General features: G+C 38.6%; 1 protein-coding gene across 1 annotated transcript in view; it reads left to right on the top strand.

Moving 5' to 3' along the window:
• TPO (thyroid peroxidase) overlaps positions 1-4,540 on the top strand; it is a 44,675-nt gene extending 40,135 nt beyond the window's left edge. The window contains 3 exon segments of the mRNA XM_075497272.1: positions 200-408; positions 934-1,104; positions 4,380-4,540. Coding sequence (XP_075353387.1) covers positions 200-408; positions 934-1,104; positions 4,380-4,540 — 541 coding nt within the window.
• Positions 4,541-16,094: the final 11,554 nt, after the last annotated feature.

The raw sequence follows: 16,094 nt of genomic DNA, 5'->3' as shown, positions 1-16,094 counted from the left end.
TGTCAGACTTACACTACCTTTTTGTGACTTTCAAGCTGGGTAAGTCAGCAGATCATGGTGTTTACTTTTATTATTGTTGTATCCACCTACATTTTGCTGTAATTCTTATTTTTGGTCTTTTACATAGGATACTGTGAAATTAAGAATAATCAGCTCTTTGAATTTGATCTTTTCAAAATGTTTCTATCAATCTTTCCAGATTTTGGTGGGAAAATGATAATGTTTTCACAGAAGCTCAAAAGCATGAACTAAAAAAACACTCGTTGTCCCGCGTGATTTGTGACAATACAGGGATTTCTGAAGTGCCAGCAGATGCCTTTCAACTTGGAAAGTTTCCACAGGATTTTAAGCATTGTGACAATATACCTGGAATGAATTTAGAAGCTTGGCAAGAATTCTATCAGGAAGGTAATCTGGTAATTACCAGTCTTTTCTGACAGAAGGGGAGAGTAATCAGCAGTTAGAGCAGTGACCTTGGTTGTGGCAGGTCCTGAGTTACTGGTCTGATGCAGATCTTTAGTATTTCTGCCACTTAGAAATGGGATTTAGGTCTTTCTCTCCTTCTTTCTCAACTTCCTCTGTAAAAAAGAGCATTTGCCAACTTCACTCTGATAACATGAATGGCTTGTGATACGTTCAGACATTATGGCAATTGGGGCAGGAGTTCTTAGACAGATAGAAAATATTAACTAAGAAGAACTCTGCAGAACATATTATTAGAAGGTAACGCTAATTTTACAAGGATTATAAATCAAACCTGAGATGTTCCATATAAATTCTTGTGCAGAAATGAAAGTTAAATTCTTGATCACCTTAAAACATGTGAGTAATTTCACTGAAGTTAGTTTATAGCAGTAATGGAGAATAATGCCCATTTTCAAGGGTAAGATGGTAATTTTTTAAGAGCTTGTAATACAGTCTTTTTATTTGTAGAGGAAATATGTGGAACACCAAAGAGTGTGGCAAATGGTGATTTTGTATACTGTTCAGAATTTGGAAAATCTACAGTGACTTATTCATGTCAATATGGATTTCAATTAGAAGGCGAAGAGCAATTAACCTGCACAAGTAAAGGATGGAACTTTGAGGCTCCCATTTGTACAGGTATCTATTTTTTTTCTTGTTTCTGAATTTTCTAAAAGCTAAAGTCTAGCACAGCTCATCAGAAGTGAACTGTCTCCTATGCTCTCTTGTAGTCAGCCTTCTGGGTTTGAAGGTACTATAACATGATAATGTGAAACTCTCCTTGCTCCAGAATTGCTATCTCAATCTCTACCCATCCTGATTCAGCACTCAGGCTGATGATAGGAAAATGTCACTAAAAATTACCTAATTAACCAAAAACGAGTCAATTAACAACCAGTAGGAAAAAAGCAGCAAATCAAAATTATACATTGCTTCTTCCAACATCCAACGCAACAGCAAGACAGACAGTTGTCATTTTCCTAGCATTGTTTCAATAGATGCTCTAGATACAAAATCATCTTAGCACCAGTAGTTCATGTATCATCCTAATAAGTTAAGCAAAAGAGACAAAGAAAAAAATACCGTGAAGTCAGTAAGTGAAATTAAGCAAATTAATTATCACTTCAGTTCCCACCACCCTCCCCCAAATAGCCGTGAAAAGATTTGCCAGAAGTGAATTACTTCTGCAGGTCCAAAAGTAGAGCAGGTGAAAAATCAGTAAAAAGATACTGTCTTTCAACATTTCACACACATTTTCAGGGGAATAATTTTCTGTTATTTTAATTATTCTTTTATCTCCTCTCTTCCTTCTGTCTTATTTTTACTGTTGAATAGAATAGAATAGGATAGGAAGAAAGAGAATGTGGCAAATATTTAATTACAAGACCTTCACTTTACACAGCTAGGAAGGATAAATTCTCTCTGTTCATATTTCAAATGTGTGTGCTTATAATGGTGTGTGTGTATATATATATTTATTTTTATTTATTTATTTATTTATTTTTATATATTTGTTGAGACTGCTCAGCTTTATAAGAACATGAGAGAAAATGAAACCTGAAAAGGCCATATTTAGGAATATATTATGGATGGTGGTAAATTAATTTGAATGCAAGTGCTGCAGCTGATCTGCAATGAAGTCTGCTTATCAGTATTTCTGTGACAGCAGAGTAGAAAGCTATTCATTCTAATTGTATACCTGGTATGGAAAAAGTCAAATGAAATTTGCAGCTCTTTCCTTTATTCAAATCCTATTTATCCACTGAATTCCACCCACATTAATACCATATAAAGAAATAAAGCTGTTAAATGAATTATAATAAAATCTTTTCAATAGATTAATGTTCTGGCAGCAAACTGAATAAATAAGTTATATGAATGAATCATTCCTTGTCCTAGTTTCTTTTAATATGTTCAGTAATGTAAACAAAAGACTGTATATCTGCTATAGGAAAACAAGCTGGTGCATATATTAAATAAGCAATGCCTTTATTAAAAGAAAACCATCAAAACCCACTTATGCAGATGCTACTTGAGTTTTACAGTAGAAAGCACTTTGTTCCATGCATTTCTGTGCAATGTGTTCTCATTCTTTTAAATGTTCAGCAAATTAGGAATAAGTCAAGCAATATAATGAGGACGATAGAGCTTAGCATTTCTGCAGATGGTTTCAAAATTATATGCTGCTCTGGAAAAGACAGAGTGGCCTGCTGGCAAAAGCATAGGAATCTGAGAGCTGTTAATTCCTGCTTACTAACTTTGGCTTTGACAGAAATAATTTCTATTGATTGAGGAAGTCATTTAGTGCTAGACTATGCTACCTTCCTTTATATTAAGTGTTATCTTACTCTTGATAGATAATTCTGGTTACTTTGCTTTAATAGAGTATTGCTCTCTTTGAGTAGTAGGGTGGGCTGGTAAGATCTGACATGCACTATTTAGTGATGGAAAAAAAGAGTTAGCTAGTTAACAGACAGCATGACTATAGATCTACAAAAGCTGAAATAGCACATTTGAATTACAGTGCGGGCAAAGCCTGTGCAGGTTTTCCTTCTCAGATGACGACGAAGCCAGTGGGAGTTAACCCAAAATGTAGTCCTGAAGGGAGTAATGTTTATTCAGGAATCTTCATTCTGAACAGCAGATTATTTTCCTGCTTCAGAGAGGTGTTATGAGAGTTAGTGTTTCTTAAGGGTTCTGAAGTTTAAGGTTATTCCTTGCATGATTAGTCTTTTGACTGTCTCAGTTGATGGCTAGCTTTGGACACAGCTACTGTTTTGTATTAAAATTTAAGAGAGGATCAGGCTTGATCCTATTTCCAATGACAACATTCCTTAAGTCATCTGAGCGACAATGCTAAGCTAAGTCAGTAAATCATTCCTACAGGGTCAGTTTCTAATACTGATCAAAAAGAGCGACTTAGCCTGAAGTAGCAGATCCAACATTGTGGTAGGGAAGGAAAGGAATATAAGCAAAAAGAGAAGATACTGAAGGCTCAGCTAGTTGCCCACATATGGGCTTGCAGTGCTTCCCAGGACCATGGGTCAGAGACATTGAACAAGCTGGCAAATATTATACAGGACTAATGGGAAACTACCTAAAACAGTGCTGGACGCCTACCTTCAGGCAACTGAATCGAGTCCTGCAAGTAAATATTATACAGAAAGAAGAAAGATGCAGAAATATGGAAAAGACTCCATTCTTTCCCTCATTGAGTACTTTCTTTCTTGCATGCCACGCTGACTCCCATTTCATCACATAATCAGAATGTGAGAGTGAAAGGTCTTGAATGGTCTTAGGAATAATACGTTTATGTACATTTTCCAATGGATAATTGTTCATCTGCTCATCATTCTGTCAGGACATTGTCATTTCACAGAATTTGTACAGCATCTAGAAACAACCATCTTTGCAGTGATATCACAGATCACTGTTACAAATTTTGTATCCAAAGTTAACCTGAATCCTTGGCTCCTCAAAATCATGCCTAGAAGTGTATAGAACTGTGTCAGTGTTATTACTTTCACTACCTCTATAGAGCTCATTATGGAAAAAGTTTATAGAGGAACTCAAAGTCTTAGGACATAAACACATGCAAGAAGAGCTCTCAAGTTTACAGTCTGCATTTTTGAAAATTCGGCCAATTGCTATTTGTAGCTTTTGGTGGATTACAAAAAGAACATTTTCTTATTTCGTCATTTCCAGCTTAAAAACAAACAAACAAGAAACCAAAACCAAAATAAAACAACACAAACCCAACTTTGTGCTTTAAAGAGTAACAGTGAGGATATTTGGCAGTATCTATGTGTCATTGAAAGCGTACAATGAATACTTGTAGAAGGTGTTTATGAGAATGTAGTAATCCCTCTCTGTAATTTGTAATGATTATTGATCAGTGTGTATTCATTTTGCAGACATCAATGAATGTGAAAATGAAATTAATCCACCATGCTCTCCTTCTGCTAAATGCATTAACACTGAAGGCAGCTACAAATGTCTCTGTACTGATCCTTACAAGCTGGCAGAAGATGGAAGAACATGCATTGGTAATGCTTGTGAACCTACTGTCCATTAAAAAATTCTCTATTCTGTTTTACAATGCTCTAAAAATCATAAAATTGAGATTTATTGAAGAGCTGTTAAAATACGTAAAAAACCTCTACACAGTCATGGGCATCAAGATACAGTCATATTCTGTAAAGTAAATGAAGGTATTGAATAAATAATACAGACACAGAAGTAAGTTTTCCTTTTTCCATTCCTACCATATATAAACCACTAAGTATTTCCTGACAGTGCATATGAAGGGGAGATCAAATCTGTCTCAGTTTCTCCTAGTTAGTATCTAAATTCAGCATCTGAATCTTAACTAAGTTCCACCTATTACATTCCAAAACTGTTAACCCTTTTAGGGCTAGCATAAATTATGCATTTTCTTGTTTTTCAGCTTTTCAGCATGTGTGGAAACTGCATTGGGTCTTAAGGTTTAGGTGGAGAGTATGAATGCAGTTGCCCACTGATGCTGAGCAATACCTATTCTGGGGAAAGAGCGCCCAGGTCTGTCAAAAGCTCCATGAAAACCTGCAATCCAAACTCAAGTGGATGGATATCTACTTTACCAAAGTGCCCAAGGGAAACACAGAAAGTTTAGAGTTCTCAAATCTTGCATATTCAGTGCTGTATGCCACGCAATCATAAGTAGACTGAATCTCACTGATGGCATGTTTCTTGTTTCCTGTTTCAGCAAATACCTTGGTTATGACATGTGGGATTACACTGTCCCTTATTATTAATTACACACAGAATCACATTGCACAAAGAAAACACAGGATGATAATTCCCCAGCAATAAAATTACCTTCTTGCAAACAAACACATGTCTTCAATGATATGATGTATATCCAGTCAGTTTTCCAGCTGTGGTCCAGGACCACATGAGCATATTCCTCAAGTGAGACCTCATCCCTCAAATGAAAGCTTAAGTGAGGCCATGTGAGATCACCAAAGGCCCAGGAGTGAAGGACAGTGGGAGACTGCACTAACACAGCAGCACTTGGCATCCCTCTGGGCAGGCACACCAGCAGAAGTACCTTCTCAACAATGAATGTTGCCAGAATGACCTACCTCTCCCTCAGTGTAGCAAATGCAAATGCAAATCCTCAGGGTCAACTCTTTCTGGGATAAAACTAAAAAGGAATGGTGCTAGTCATTCAGAGTTTCATCTTTTAAAATATCAGAAAAATAGAAAAAAACCCCTTATTTGTAGGTGTTTCTTATCTTTATTTACAGTGTATTCCTTTACCCATTCAACCATGGTCATATTTATTTACCACTCTAAATCCAGAGACAAAAACCTGCCTTCAGATTAGCTTAAAGAATCTAGCTGAGCACAACAAAGACAGATTATATGAGGACACCGCACTGGCATGAATGTAAGGCAGTTCCAAATATAAGGTAAATTTTATATTTCAGGGGAGGAAACAGAAAGTGCTTACAGTCAGTGCTACTGTGCCAAGTGATCGTTTCCCCAGACCAAGTCAAATGTGGTTTTTAGAGCTTCATTGGCTTTCTGACCACTCAAGAAAATGGGTGCAGGTACAGCCACCCAGGCCACTGCTGAATGTCTAGCATATAAGGTTAGCACCTTCTTTTAGACCTCAGTGGCTAAGGAGTTTGTCGTCTCCATGGACCCATCCTTGCGTGTTATGCTAAGGTTTGGTTTGTTGGATCTCTGGAGTCAGTCATTAACAGTTTCTGCTATGTGACACACATTGATTCCTCTTACAGCTTAAAGCTATGGAAGAAAACGTCCATTGATAAATGACTGGCAAAATTTGGCAAGTGATTACCTGGGTCTCCCTTGCATTCTCTTACAGAAATAATGAGACTTGCTTTACAGTATCTCTGCCATAACTGCATTTTAAACTGATTGGTCAATTTGAAATTGTGGCATTAATCAGTCAACAACTCTTTAAGCCACTGCAGAATGTCAGCCATTACTTATTAGTTATAATTTATACTGACAAGCATTTAAAAGACATCATCCCTCTTCTTAGATTCAAAGATGTAATTGCAGCTATTCTTTACCTCAGTATTCATCCACAGGGAACCCCTAAGCTAAGTACCATGGGCAAGGGGCAATGTTTGAAGATGAAACCTTCTAAAAAAGTGGTGTACTAGGCATACATACTGAAGAATTAAAGCTAAGCCCAAATTTCAGTGTTATCATTATGTGAACTGTAACCCAGATATGCATTCCTGGGGAACAACCAGGAGGAATGAGAAGTCTGTGTGCAGTTACAAGGCTATGACCTCACTGGAATCACAGAAACATGGTGGGATAGCTCAGACGGCTGGACTGCTGTGGTGCATGGATAGAGGGTCTTTAGGAAGGACAGGCTGGGAAAGTGGCAAGGGGGCATGTTGCACTTTTTGTGAGAGAGCAGCAGGAATGCATGGGGCTCTGCCCTGGGATGGATCAGGAGACAGTGGAGAATTTACAGGTCAAGATTAGTGAGCAGAGCAATATGGCTGCTGTTGTAGTGGGTATGTGCTATAGACTTCCTGATCAGGAAGAAGTAGGTGAGGCCTTCTTCAAACAACTGGAAGAAGCCTCAAGTTCACAGGCTCTGGTCCTTATGGGGAACTTTAACCACACTTTAACCTGGAAGGACAACACAGCGGGGCACAAGCAGACTAGGAGATTTCTGGAGAGCATTGACAGCTTCCTGACACAGGTGTCTTCATCTTCTTGATGAAGACAACAATGAAAGGTGCTCTGCAGGACCTGGTACTTACAAAGGGAATCACAGAATGGTTGAGGTTGGAAGGGACCTCTGGAGGTCATCTTGCCCAATCCCTCTGTTCAGGTAGGGCCACCTAAAGCCAGTTGCCCAGGACCATGTCCAGATGGCTTCTGAATATCTCCAGGGATGGAGACTCCATAACCTCTCTGGACAAATTATACCAGTGCTCAGTTACCCTCTGAGTAACAAAGTGTTTCCTGATTTTCAGATGACACCTCCTGTGTATCAGTTTGTGCCCATTGTCTCTTGTCCTGTCACTGGGCACCACTGAAAAATGCCTGGCTCCATCCTTTTTGCACCCTCCTTTCAGATTTTTATATACATTGATAAGTTCCCCCCGAACCTTCTCTTCTCAAGGCTAAACAATCCCAACTCTCAGCCTTTCCTCACAGGAGAGATGCTTTAGACTCTTATCATCTTCGTGGCCCTTCACTGGACTCTCTCCAGTACGTCCATGTCTTTTGCACTGAGGAGCCCAGAATTGGACACAGCACTCCAGATGATGGAAGGGACCTTTTGAGATCAACTAGTCAAACCAGTGCTGAGTATAGGGGAAGGATTACCTCCCTTGGCGTGCTGGCAATACTTTGCCTAATGCAGCCTAGGATACCATTAGCCTTAGTTGCAGCAAGGGTGCATTGCTGGCTCATGTTCAACTTGGTGTCCACCAGGACCCACAGGTCCTTTTCTGTCAAGCTGCTTTCCAGCTAGTCACCCCCTAGCATATACTAGTGCCTGGGATTGTTCTTCCCCAGGTGCATGACTTTGCACTACCCCTTGTTGAACTTTATGAGGTTCCTGTCAGCCCATTTTTCCAGCCTGTCGAGGTCCCTCTGGATGGCAACTTGACCGTCTGGCGCATCAGCCACTCCTACCAGTTTTGTGTCATCTGAAAACTTTCTGAGGGTAGACTCTGCACCATCACCCAGGTTGTTAACTAGATGTTAGACAGGACTGGACCCAGTATTGACCCCTGTGGTACACTGCTAGTTCCTGATCTCCAACTAGACTTTGTTCCACAGATCACCACCCTCTGGGCTCAGCCAGTTTTCAATACACCTCACTGTCTGCTCATCCAACCCATACATCAACGGCTTGTCTATGAGGAACTTATAGGAGACAATGTCAAAAGCCTTACCAAAGTCTAGGTAGACAATTGAGCTGAACAATTGAGCTCTCTCATTAAGATGAGAGAGACAGATTCTTCTCAGTAGTGCCCGCTGACAGGAAAAAAGGCAATGGGCACAAACTAAAAAACGTGAAACACCAAAAATACTTTTTTACTGTGAAGGTGGTCAACCATTGGAATGGTTTTCCCAGAGAGGTTTTGGAGTCTCCATTCTTGGAGGTATTCAAAACCTGACTGGACACAGTCCTGGGCAACCTGCTGTAGCTGAGCCTGCTTAAACAAGGAGGCTTGACTAGTTGATCTCAAAAAGTCCCTTCCAACCTCAATGATTCTTTGATTTTGTGATTCAGTATGGAGAAAAGGAACAGGTTTCTAGCAATGTTTTACATGGTTTCTGTGTAAACTGTGGTTTTTGACATGTTCATGTGCATTTCTCACTGTCATTTCTCATACTGTTTCCATTGAGAAAGAAGTAGTTAATTAGCTACGTGACAAGAGATTGCTCCCAAAAATATTTGTATTAACAAGTAAAAGGAGAACGTTACCAGCAGTCAACTGTGTTCTGGTTTGTTTAATTTCCATATTAAAAAACAAGCATGACAAATGTATATAAAACAACTTTTCTGTGTTTTTACTTCAGCTGATATAGTAAGTTTTTATCAAGGTCATTGGGTGGCTTCGTTTGTTGGTCTGTTGTTTTTGCATTTTTAAGGACATCATTCATAAGGCCCAGCTAATTTCACTGTATATTTAGAGTGAGTTTTTGAGCTTTGGTAAAAAAGGCAGTGCAACACTTTTCTAAACCAACACGTTGATTATAATAAATGAGCAGCTGAAATTTAGCAGTAATAAGAATTTGGGGATCTGCAGTATAGAGTGATTTAAAATTATGAGAGCACTTCACATTATTATGAGCATTTCAATCTTCAAAACTAAAGTGCTCTTAAAATTTTGAAGAGCTCTAGTAATGCTAACTATTCAATACTGCAAATCTATATAACCTTCAATCCTGTTTTTATTGATGGAATTAATCAGTAGGCTCAAGGCTTTCTTTTCTAAGATTGGATCATGTTTTTGACTCGGAAACTTGCATAGGGTAACTTTATTCAGGAATTGAATTCGTTGAGTTGCCTCAAATCAAAGCTGGTCTGCCCTTACCACTTTGGTCCATGGTTTGTGTAAGAGTTAAAAAAAAAATATGAACAGAAAAGTTCCAACTTTCCATCTGTACGTACTCTAACCACAAAAAAAAGACTGTCATGTTGACCCACAGTGAAGATATTTAAAATGTGTATGTTTTGCCTCCCAGATGAAGTAGGCTAAAACTAATCATTTATGAAGGCTTAGCCAATGGGCAGAAACTTTTTAGGTTGAAGTGTGTCATATGATTAAATAATTACATGCTCCTACCCTCAGGACAATGGAAATAAGCTTTCTTTTATAAATCCTATTTTCTTTGCTGTGATCTCAAATTAAAAAGGAATCTAGATGTATTTAGCCACAATTTAAAAAAAATATATAAAATACATTAAAAACTTGAAAAAGCCGTATTAAAAATACTTTCAACTAGCAAACTAGCCTGTGTTTACATGATTGATGGATAAGGATTATCTAAAGTGCTCATGGGAAACTTCTGTCTAATTCAATGAGTAATACAGTTTGGACTTTACTTTTTAAATTACAAGATAAATCCATGAAATCTCTATCCAGTGTGTTAAATTTCTGAAACTTTAATGGGACCTTTGAGTGCCACTACAATAAGAATACATTATGCATTAAAGGGATAAGAGCCTATTGTGTGAGTGCCCTCAGTCTTCTTCCTATCCATGTTGTGGGCAAAAAATGAACAATATTGTGCTCTTACCTAGTAAATAGACTAGAGATTTAATTCTGTCATTAAAGATGTCACAATGTAGTCCAAAGGAATTAACATGAACAAGTGAACAGGTTTAAAATTAAAGGTAAGTATAAGTAAGCATGAAGGCATCTCATCTTCATTTCTGTAGTCTTGGTGAGCAGGTTAATATTACCTCCAACACTGCATACTGCAGCAAATGTAATTTCAAACTGGGAAGAAATTCATTTTATCACGCTGTTTCCCTCAGTGTTAACAATTACCTGTCTGTTTCAACATAAATATTAATATATATTTAGTCCCTCTCTTACTTTTTAAGGATATGAAGTCCAACTCACTAGGAAGTGAAGTTATTTCACTTGTAAATTCTCTATTTCTTCTGAAGCCCATTAGTCTCAGTGTTCTGGAAACCTTCCTCTGGAAAAACTTGGTTTTCCTCCCACGCAGTTTAATTCAGCTGTTGCTAATAATTGGTCAACTGGTGATACTGCATTTACTGTTGTTACTTCAGTAGCTTTCCTCTTGTGCCTTCATGACAACTTCTAGCTTTGAGATTATATTGTATCTGGTTTTCTCTTCAGATGATGTTTAAATTTGACTGATGGCTTTTTAATATTACAACTTGAGAACTGACCATAAATTTTTTCCATAGCTAGTTTAATGAGTTTGTATGGTATATATGAAAAAAAACCCCAAAAATTTAGCTCCCATTGGCTTGATCAGAAGACAACTCCCACTAAGGAATTATCCTTAACTGTTAATCCCAAAGACCAAATAACCTGAGAGAAGACAAGAGCCATCAGTGACATTTCAGGTTTATCTGCAGACCAAACAAACTGAAAATTAAGAGGTAGTTCCCTCTCTACTACTGAAATAAGATCTAGCTGCTAAGAAATAAGGATGTTGTTTCACATAAAATATTTTCAGTGTAAATATGAATGAAAATGAGACATTTTGATTAATTTGGTTAAAAAAAAAAAGAGTGATGGTAAGACCCTGTAGTCTGTTGTTCTGGGTATGGACTTTATGGTTTCTTGTGGATATGTGATGCAAATGGTCTGTTTTGGGAAAAGGTGCTCACAAATACTTTCCATCAACTGATGTTTATTTACCTAGTCTACTTGAAATCTCAGATAAAATTGTCAACAAAAGTGGCAGTATGTTGGTGTGCATGCTCTCGCTTTTTGTTTCTCTCATTCTAAATACATATCTTAGAAAAGTAGTATATAAGAAACTCAGCTGCCAAACAGCTTTAAGATTGCATTTCACTACTCTATAACCTCATTGTAAGGAATGAAGCCCTGAAACCACAAGAAATTTGCTTTCTGCATTGAATAAAACCTGAATAAGTATTTGAGACACCTCATCCCCTTCCTTGCCATAGTAGTAGGCCAGGTTCCATTGTGATTTTTGTTTCCCCAGGTGCACCAGACACAGCAGAAGGTTCCTCCTAAGCTGACAGGCTACAGCTGCACCCGAAGTTCCCCACCCGAAGTTCCACTCCCAAAGCCTGCTACTGGAATGTGTGCTTTTATTTCTACCTATTCCATGCAAAATTGAGTTCATGCTTCCTATAAGCTTTAACCACCTTGCTGTAAGCTTTGCCTTGAATCTGGAATGTCTCTTTTCCTTCCTTGTTTTTTGATATTACCACAAACATGGATGAAATGGGCAAAGGCAGCAGAGACCTGGGCTCACCTCATGATCCCTCAGCAAGAATGGGGCATGCAAGCCCAACAGCTGCTCTTGTGAAAAAGTAATCTAGAGAGGCAGCAGATTTTGTCACTAGCCCAATCTGAGGGCACTACTGAGCATCATTGTGTATTTGTGCTTTGAGTTTTTTTCTCGTTCTTCTACCTGGGTTCCTGCGTGAGTCCAAGGCAGAACCTGTTATCTCAGTTGTCATATAAATATGATTCATTCAGAGGAGGTGATTTCTGTATCTAATACTGATTTGCACTGGGATAGAGACAAGAGGCCCCTGTCCAATTAGAGCAGGATCTGCACCAGTTCCTCATTCAATTAATGCTTTAGAGACCTTACAGTTTAGACAGAAGATAAGAGGAAAGATGTGAATATAACAAATATGATGGGAAAAATTACAAAATAATGGTGAGACAATTGTGATCTACTTCTGTAGTAGTCAGGCTCTTTGATCTTTCTAAGGAAACACAATGCACCTTTATTTTCAAATTTGAAATTATTGTATAGGCAGTATAGTTACTGTGTTGTTGTATGTATGGCATATTTGTTGTTGTTGCAGATGCTGGAACACTTCCTAAAGACTCTTTAGTTTCCATCATTTTAAGGGTCATCATGATAATCTTTTTTACAATATTGAGTCGGAAAGTACTACGCCAGTTGTGAGTTTAACCAACTTTTTATCTTATTTGTCTGAATATGCAAACATTTCTTTTCTTCAGTGTAGAATTTCTGCCCTTGATTTTTTTTCTCTGCATAGTCAACTAGTAGCGGACATAAAGTTCCCAGCTTTTGACCTTTTGAGGTATTTCTTCTTTTCAGAGTACGATGATTAGACTTTGTAAAGTTTTACATTTGCTTATTGTAGAATGCAACACAGAACATTCAACATATTTTCAATTTTCATTGAATGTACTGAATTAAACTGAAAGGGCATTGAAAACATGCAGTAAAGTTTTTGAGTTCAAGGAAGGGAAGAAGTTTCTTTTGATATGTATTTTTAAATTAGATTCTGTCTACTTGTTGCTGGTTTTACACTTTTACCTGAATAGTGGTGACAGAATATAAATTTGGGATTAAACGGATTAGACCTTGGGTATCCATCTCAGACCATGCTTTCACAATTACTTTCTGACCCATTGCAATCTAAAAGAATTAAGTTATTGAAGTCTGTAGATAAGATCATGTCACTTGACACTACAGGGACAAACAGATTCTTCTGGGGATCCTCGGCAGAATGATGACAGCACTAAGTTGTAGTTACAATGAAAGCTTTATTTTTTTAAGAGAATGTTGTGATTAGGATAGCATAGAATTTTATGATCAGGGCAGCACAGGATTTTTATAAGCAGAATCAGTGTAGCACAATTTTATAAGTAGTGTAGCACAGAATTTTATAGCACGGCTTAGTTTATGGTTTCTGATCACCTGGACCCTCCGCAGACCTGGTCAGATCTTAATACTTGGCTTGCCATATCAATATAACAATCCTAATCTAGACTCAAAACCAGGTAAAAGAATACGAGTCGCTCACTCAGTCCTCGGAGGAAACAGACGATGGTGGAAGTGTCCCTGACCAGCAGGGGATCACAGGTTTTGCTGTCCAGCAGCAGTTCCAGTCCAAGTCCCACTTAGGAGTTGTAACTGCTAAACTTTATAGACAGTGCTCTGTGTGCTGTTACGCTTCCCTGTTCTGTGACAGGGTCATCACCACCTGGGTGGCCAGGTGCCTGGACCTTCAAGGCTGGTAAGGAGGGAAGAAGCCAGCCTGACACCCAAGAACCTTGAGGTCAATAGGGAGGGGGAGAAGAAACCTGCCTGGTGCACAGGACCTTCAGGGCCTGATAAGGAGGGGAAAGGGGACGGATACATGACCAGCTCAGTCACAGAGAATGGCCGTTTGCCTTATAAAATGGCATTACTTATGCTAACCATATGGCCTGGTTTCGGCTGGGATAGAGTTAATTTTCTTCCTAGTAGCTGGTATAGTGCTGTGCTTTGGATTTTAGTATGAGAATAATATAGATAACACGCTGATGGTTTGGCTGTTGCCAAGCGGTGTTTACATTGGCCAAGGACTTTTCAGCTTCCCATGCTCTGCCAGGTGCCCAAGAAATGGGAGGGGGCACAGCCAGGACAGCTGATCCACACTGGCCAAAGGGCTATTCCATACCATACGATGTCATGCCCAGTATATAAACTGGGGGAGTTGGCTGGGGGGTAGCGGTCGCTGCTCAGGGACTGGCTGAGCATCGGTCGGCGGGTGGTGAGCGGTTGTATCTCCCCCCCCCCCCCCGCCTTGGGTTTTGTTCCTCTCTCTCTCTTGTTGTTTACCTTCTCATTATAATTCATTTTTATTATTACTATTATTTTGTTCCAATTATTAAACTGTTCTTATCTCAACCCACGAGTTTTCTTACTTTTGCTCTTCCGATTCTCTCCCCCATCCCACCGGGGGGGAGTGAGCGAGCGGCTGTGCGGGGCTTAGCTGCCGGCTGGGGCTAAACCACGGTGCCATATTACCAGGGGTCAGGAGCAGGGGGTACCAGTCACAGATTAGGAGGAATAACCATGGCAATAACATTTGTGACACTGAATCATCTCTCATGAAGTAGCAGTTAGCTGTACAAATCTGGACAACACTATCTAACTACTCTTACAAAGATCTTTTGAATTTATTGTGCATTTTCCCAATGGGAACTTGGAAACTGTGAGCTCTGATTTTCAAAGCCAGTATCCATATTTAGGGAAAACAAAAGTATGCCAGAATTTAATTTTGGTGAAAATGTTGGTATTTAATACAGTTCAACTGAGTATGCAGCTTAACCTACATGAATTCCTTTTTTCTGTATGTAGTTCTCTTTAAATATTATTAGAAAGAGCTATCTTTTAAAGTGCATTTTAACCCAGCACAAAAGAATTTAGTCTCAGGATTCCTCACAGTCATTCAACCCCAAACATTGTCATTGGCCTCCTAATTTTAATTGTCTTTAATCTTTGTTCTGAATTTTATGACAGTGACAGATTGTAACCTTTGGATAAATGTTCTTACCTTTTTGCATGCTTTTAGTGCTATGTCAAAGGAACATAAATCCTGAAAATGATACTTCTTTAAACTTTGCTGGAATTATAATATTGGACAAACTTTCTTTGCTGTGCTGCAAAATGCAGAATGCTCTAAGTAGTGACTCATCACAGCAGGTGCTTTAGGCTGCAAAGTCACTCGGTGCTCTCAGCGCTGCACCCTGCAGGGGTGAGAAAATCAGCTGGTTTGAGGTGACAAAAAACATGACTTCTGACACTTTTGTCAAAACTGTAAGAAAAAAGCTGCCTTTGTTTGAGAAAATTTTGCTACAGGAGCCCTAGATTGTGTGCTATTCAAGTATTTAAAAAAATAATCTTTTGACGTTCTGAATTTTTTATTTTCCTGTGGATGGATTCATGTCCTTGTAAATATTTAACTGAGAAACTAAGATAAATACTGAGCTGTATTCAGGGGAAGGTAAAGAGAGTAGATTGAAGCAAAAGAGTGCAGCACTTCAAATTAACTGTGTACTAAACTCAAACCACAATTTTATTCCACTAATGACTGAGATGTGTAAAGCAAAATGAAGTGCTTGAATTAAAGCAGAATAAGAGATGCTTTTTACAATGTTTACCATCTAATATATTCTTTTCTGACAGGTATATTTCTATTAGATTTTTTCAATGAAAAATGTTAAAACTGTATTATGATTTCTGTGAGTAATCATGGCAATTGCTTTTGGCATTTCAGCATACGTAAGAAAAGTTTTGTACATTCATAGTAAATTAAGAGCATTGACAATGACAAAGCTAAGTTACCGGTATTGTCAATTTTTTAAATCTTCTTTCGGGCTTTTGGTGGAAAGCTAATGAGGAATTAGTGTTCTCACTATTATTCTTCCTGTCCTGGCTCACAAGCTGCAAATGAACTTGGTGTGCCTCTCTGCGGAAGTCTGTCAGTCACATGATTACATCCCTTGAATACTGAAATTCAGGATGAACTGACAATCAGACTTCCCAGGTTGGAAGGTCACCTTTATTTTACATGGTGTGCTACATGGCACTGGAAGCATACACATCTGCCGAGCTGATGGATGTCTGCCCACTCCCAAGAT

Source organism: Mycteria americana, chromosome 3 (assembly GCF_035582795.1).
Source record: "Mycteria americana isolate JAX WOST 10 ecotype Jacksonville Zoo and Gardens chromosome 3, USCA_MyAme_1.0, whole genome shotgun sequence".
Classification (NCBI taxonomy): Eukaryota; Metazoa; Chordata; class Aves; order Ciconiiformes; family Ciconiidae; genus Mycteria; species Mycteria americana.
Note: the sequence above shows the minus strand (reverse complement) of the source record. Positions and strands in the feature narration are given on the sequence as shown.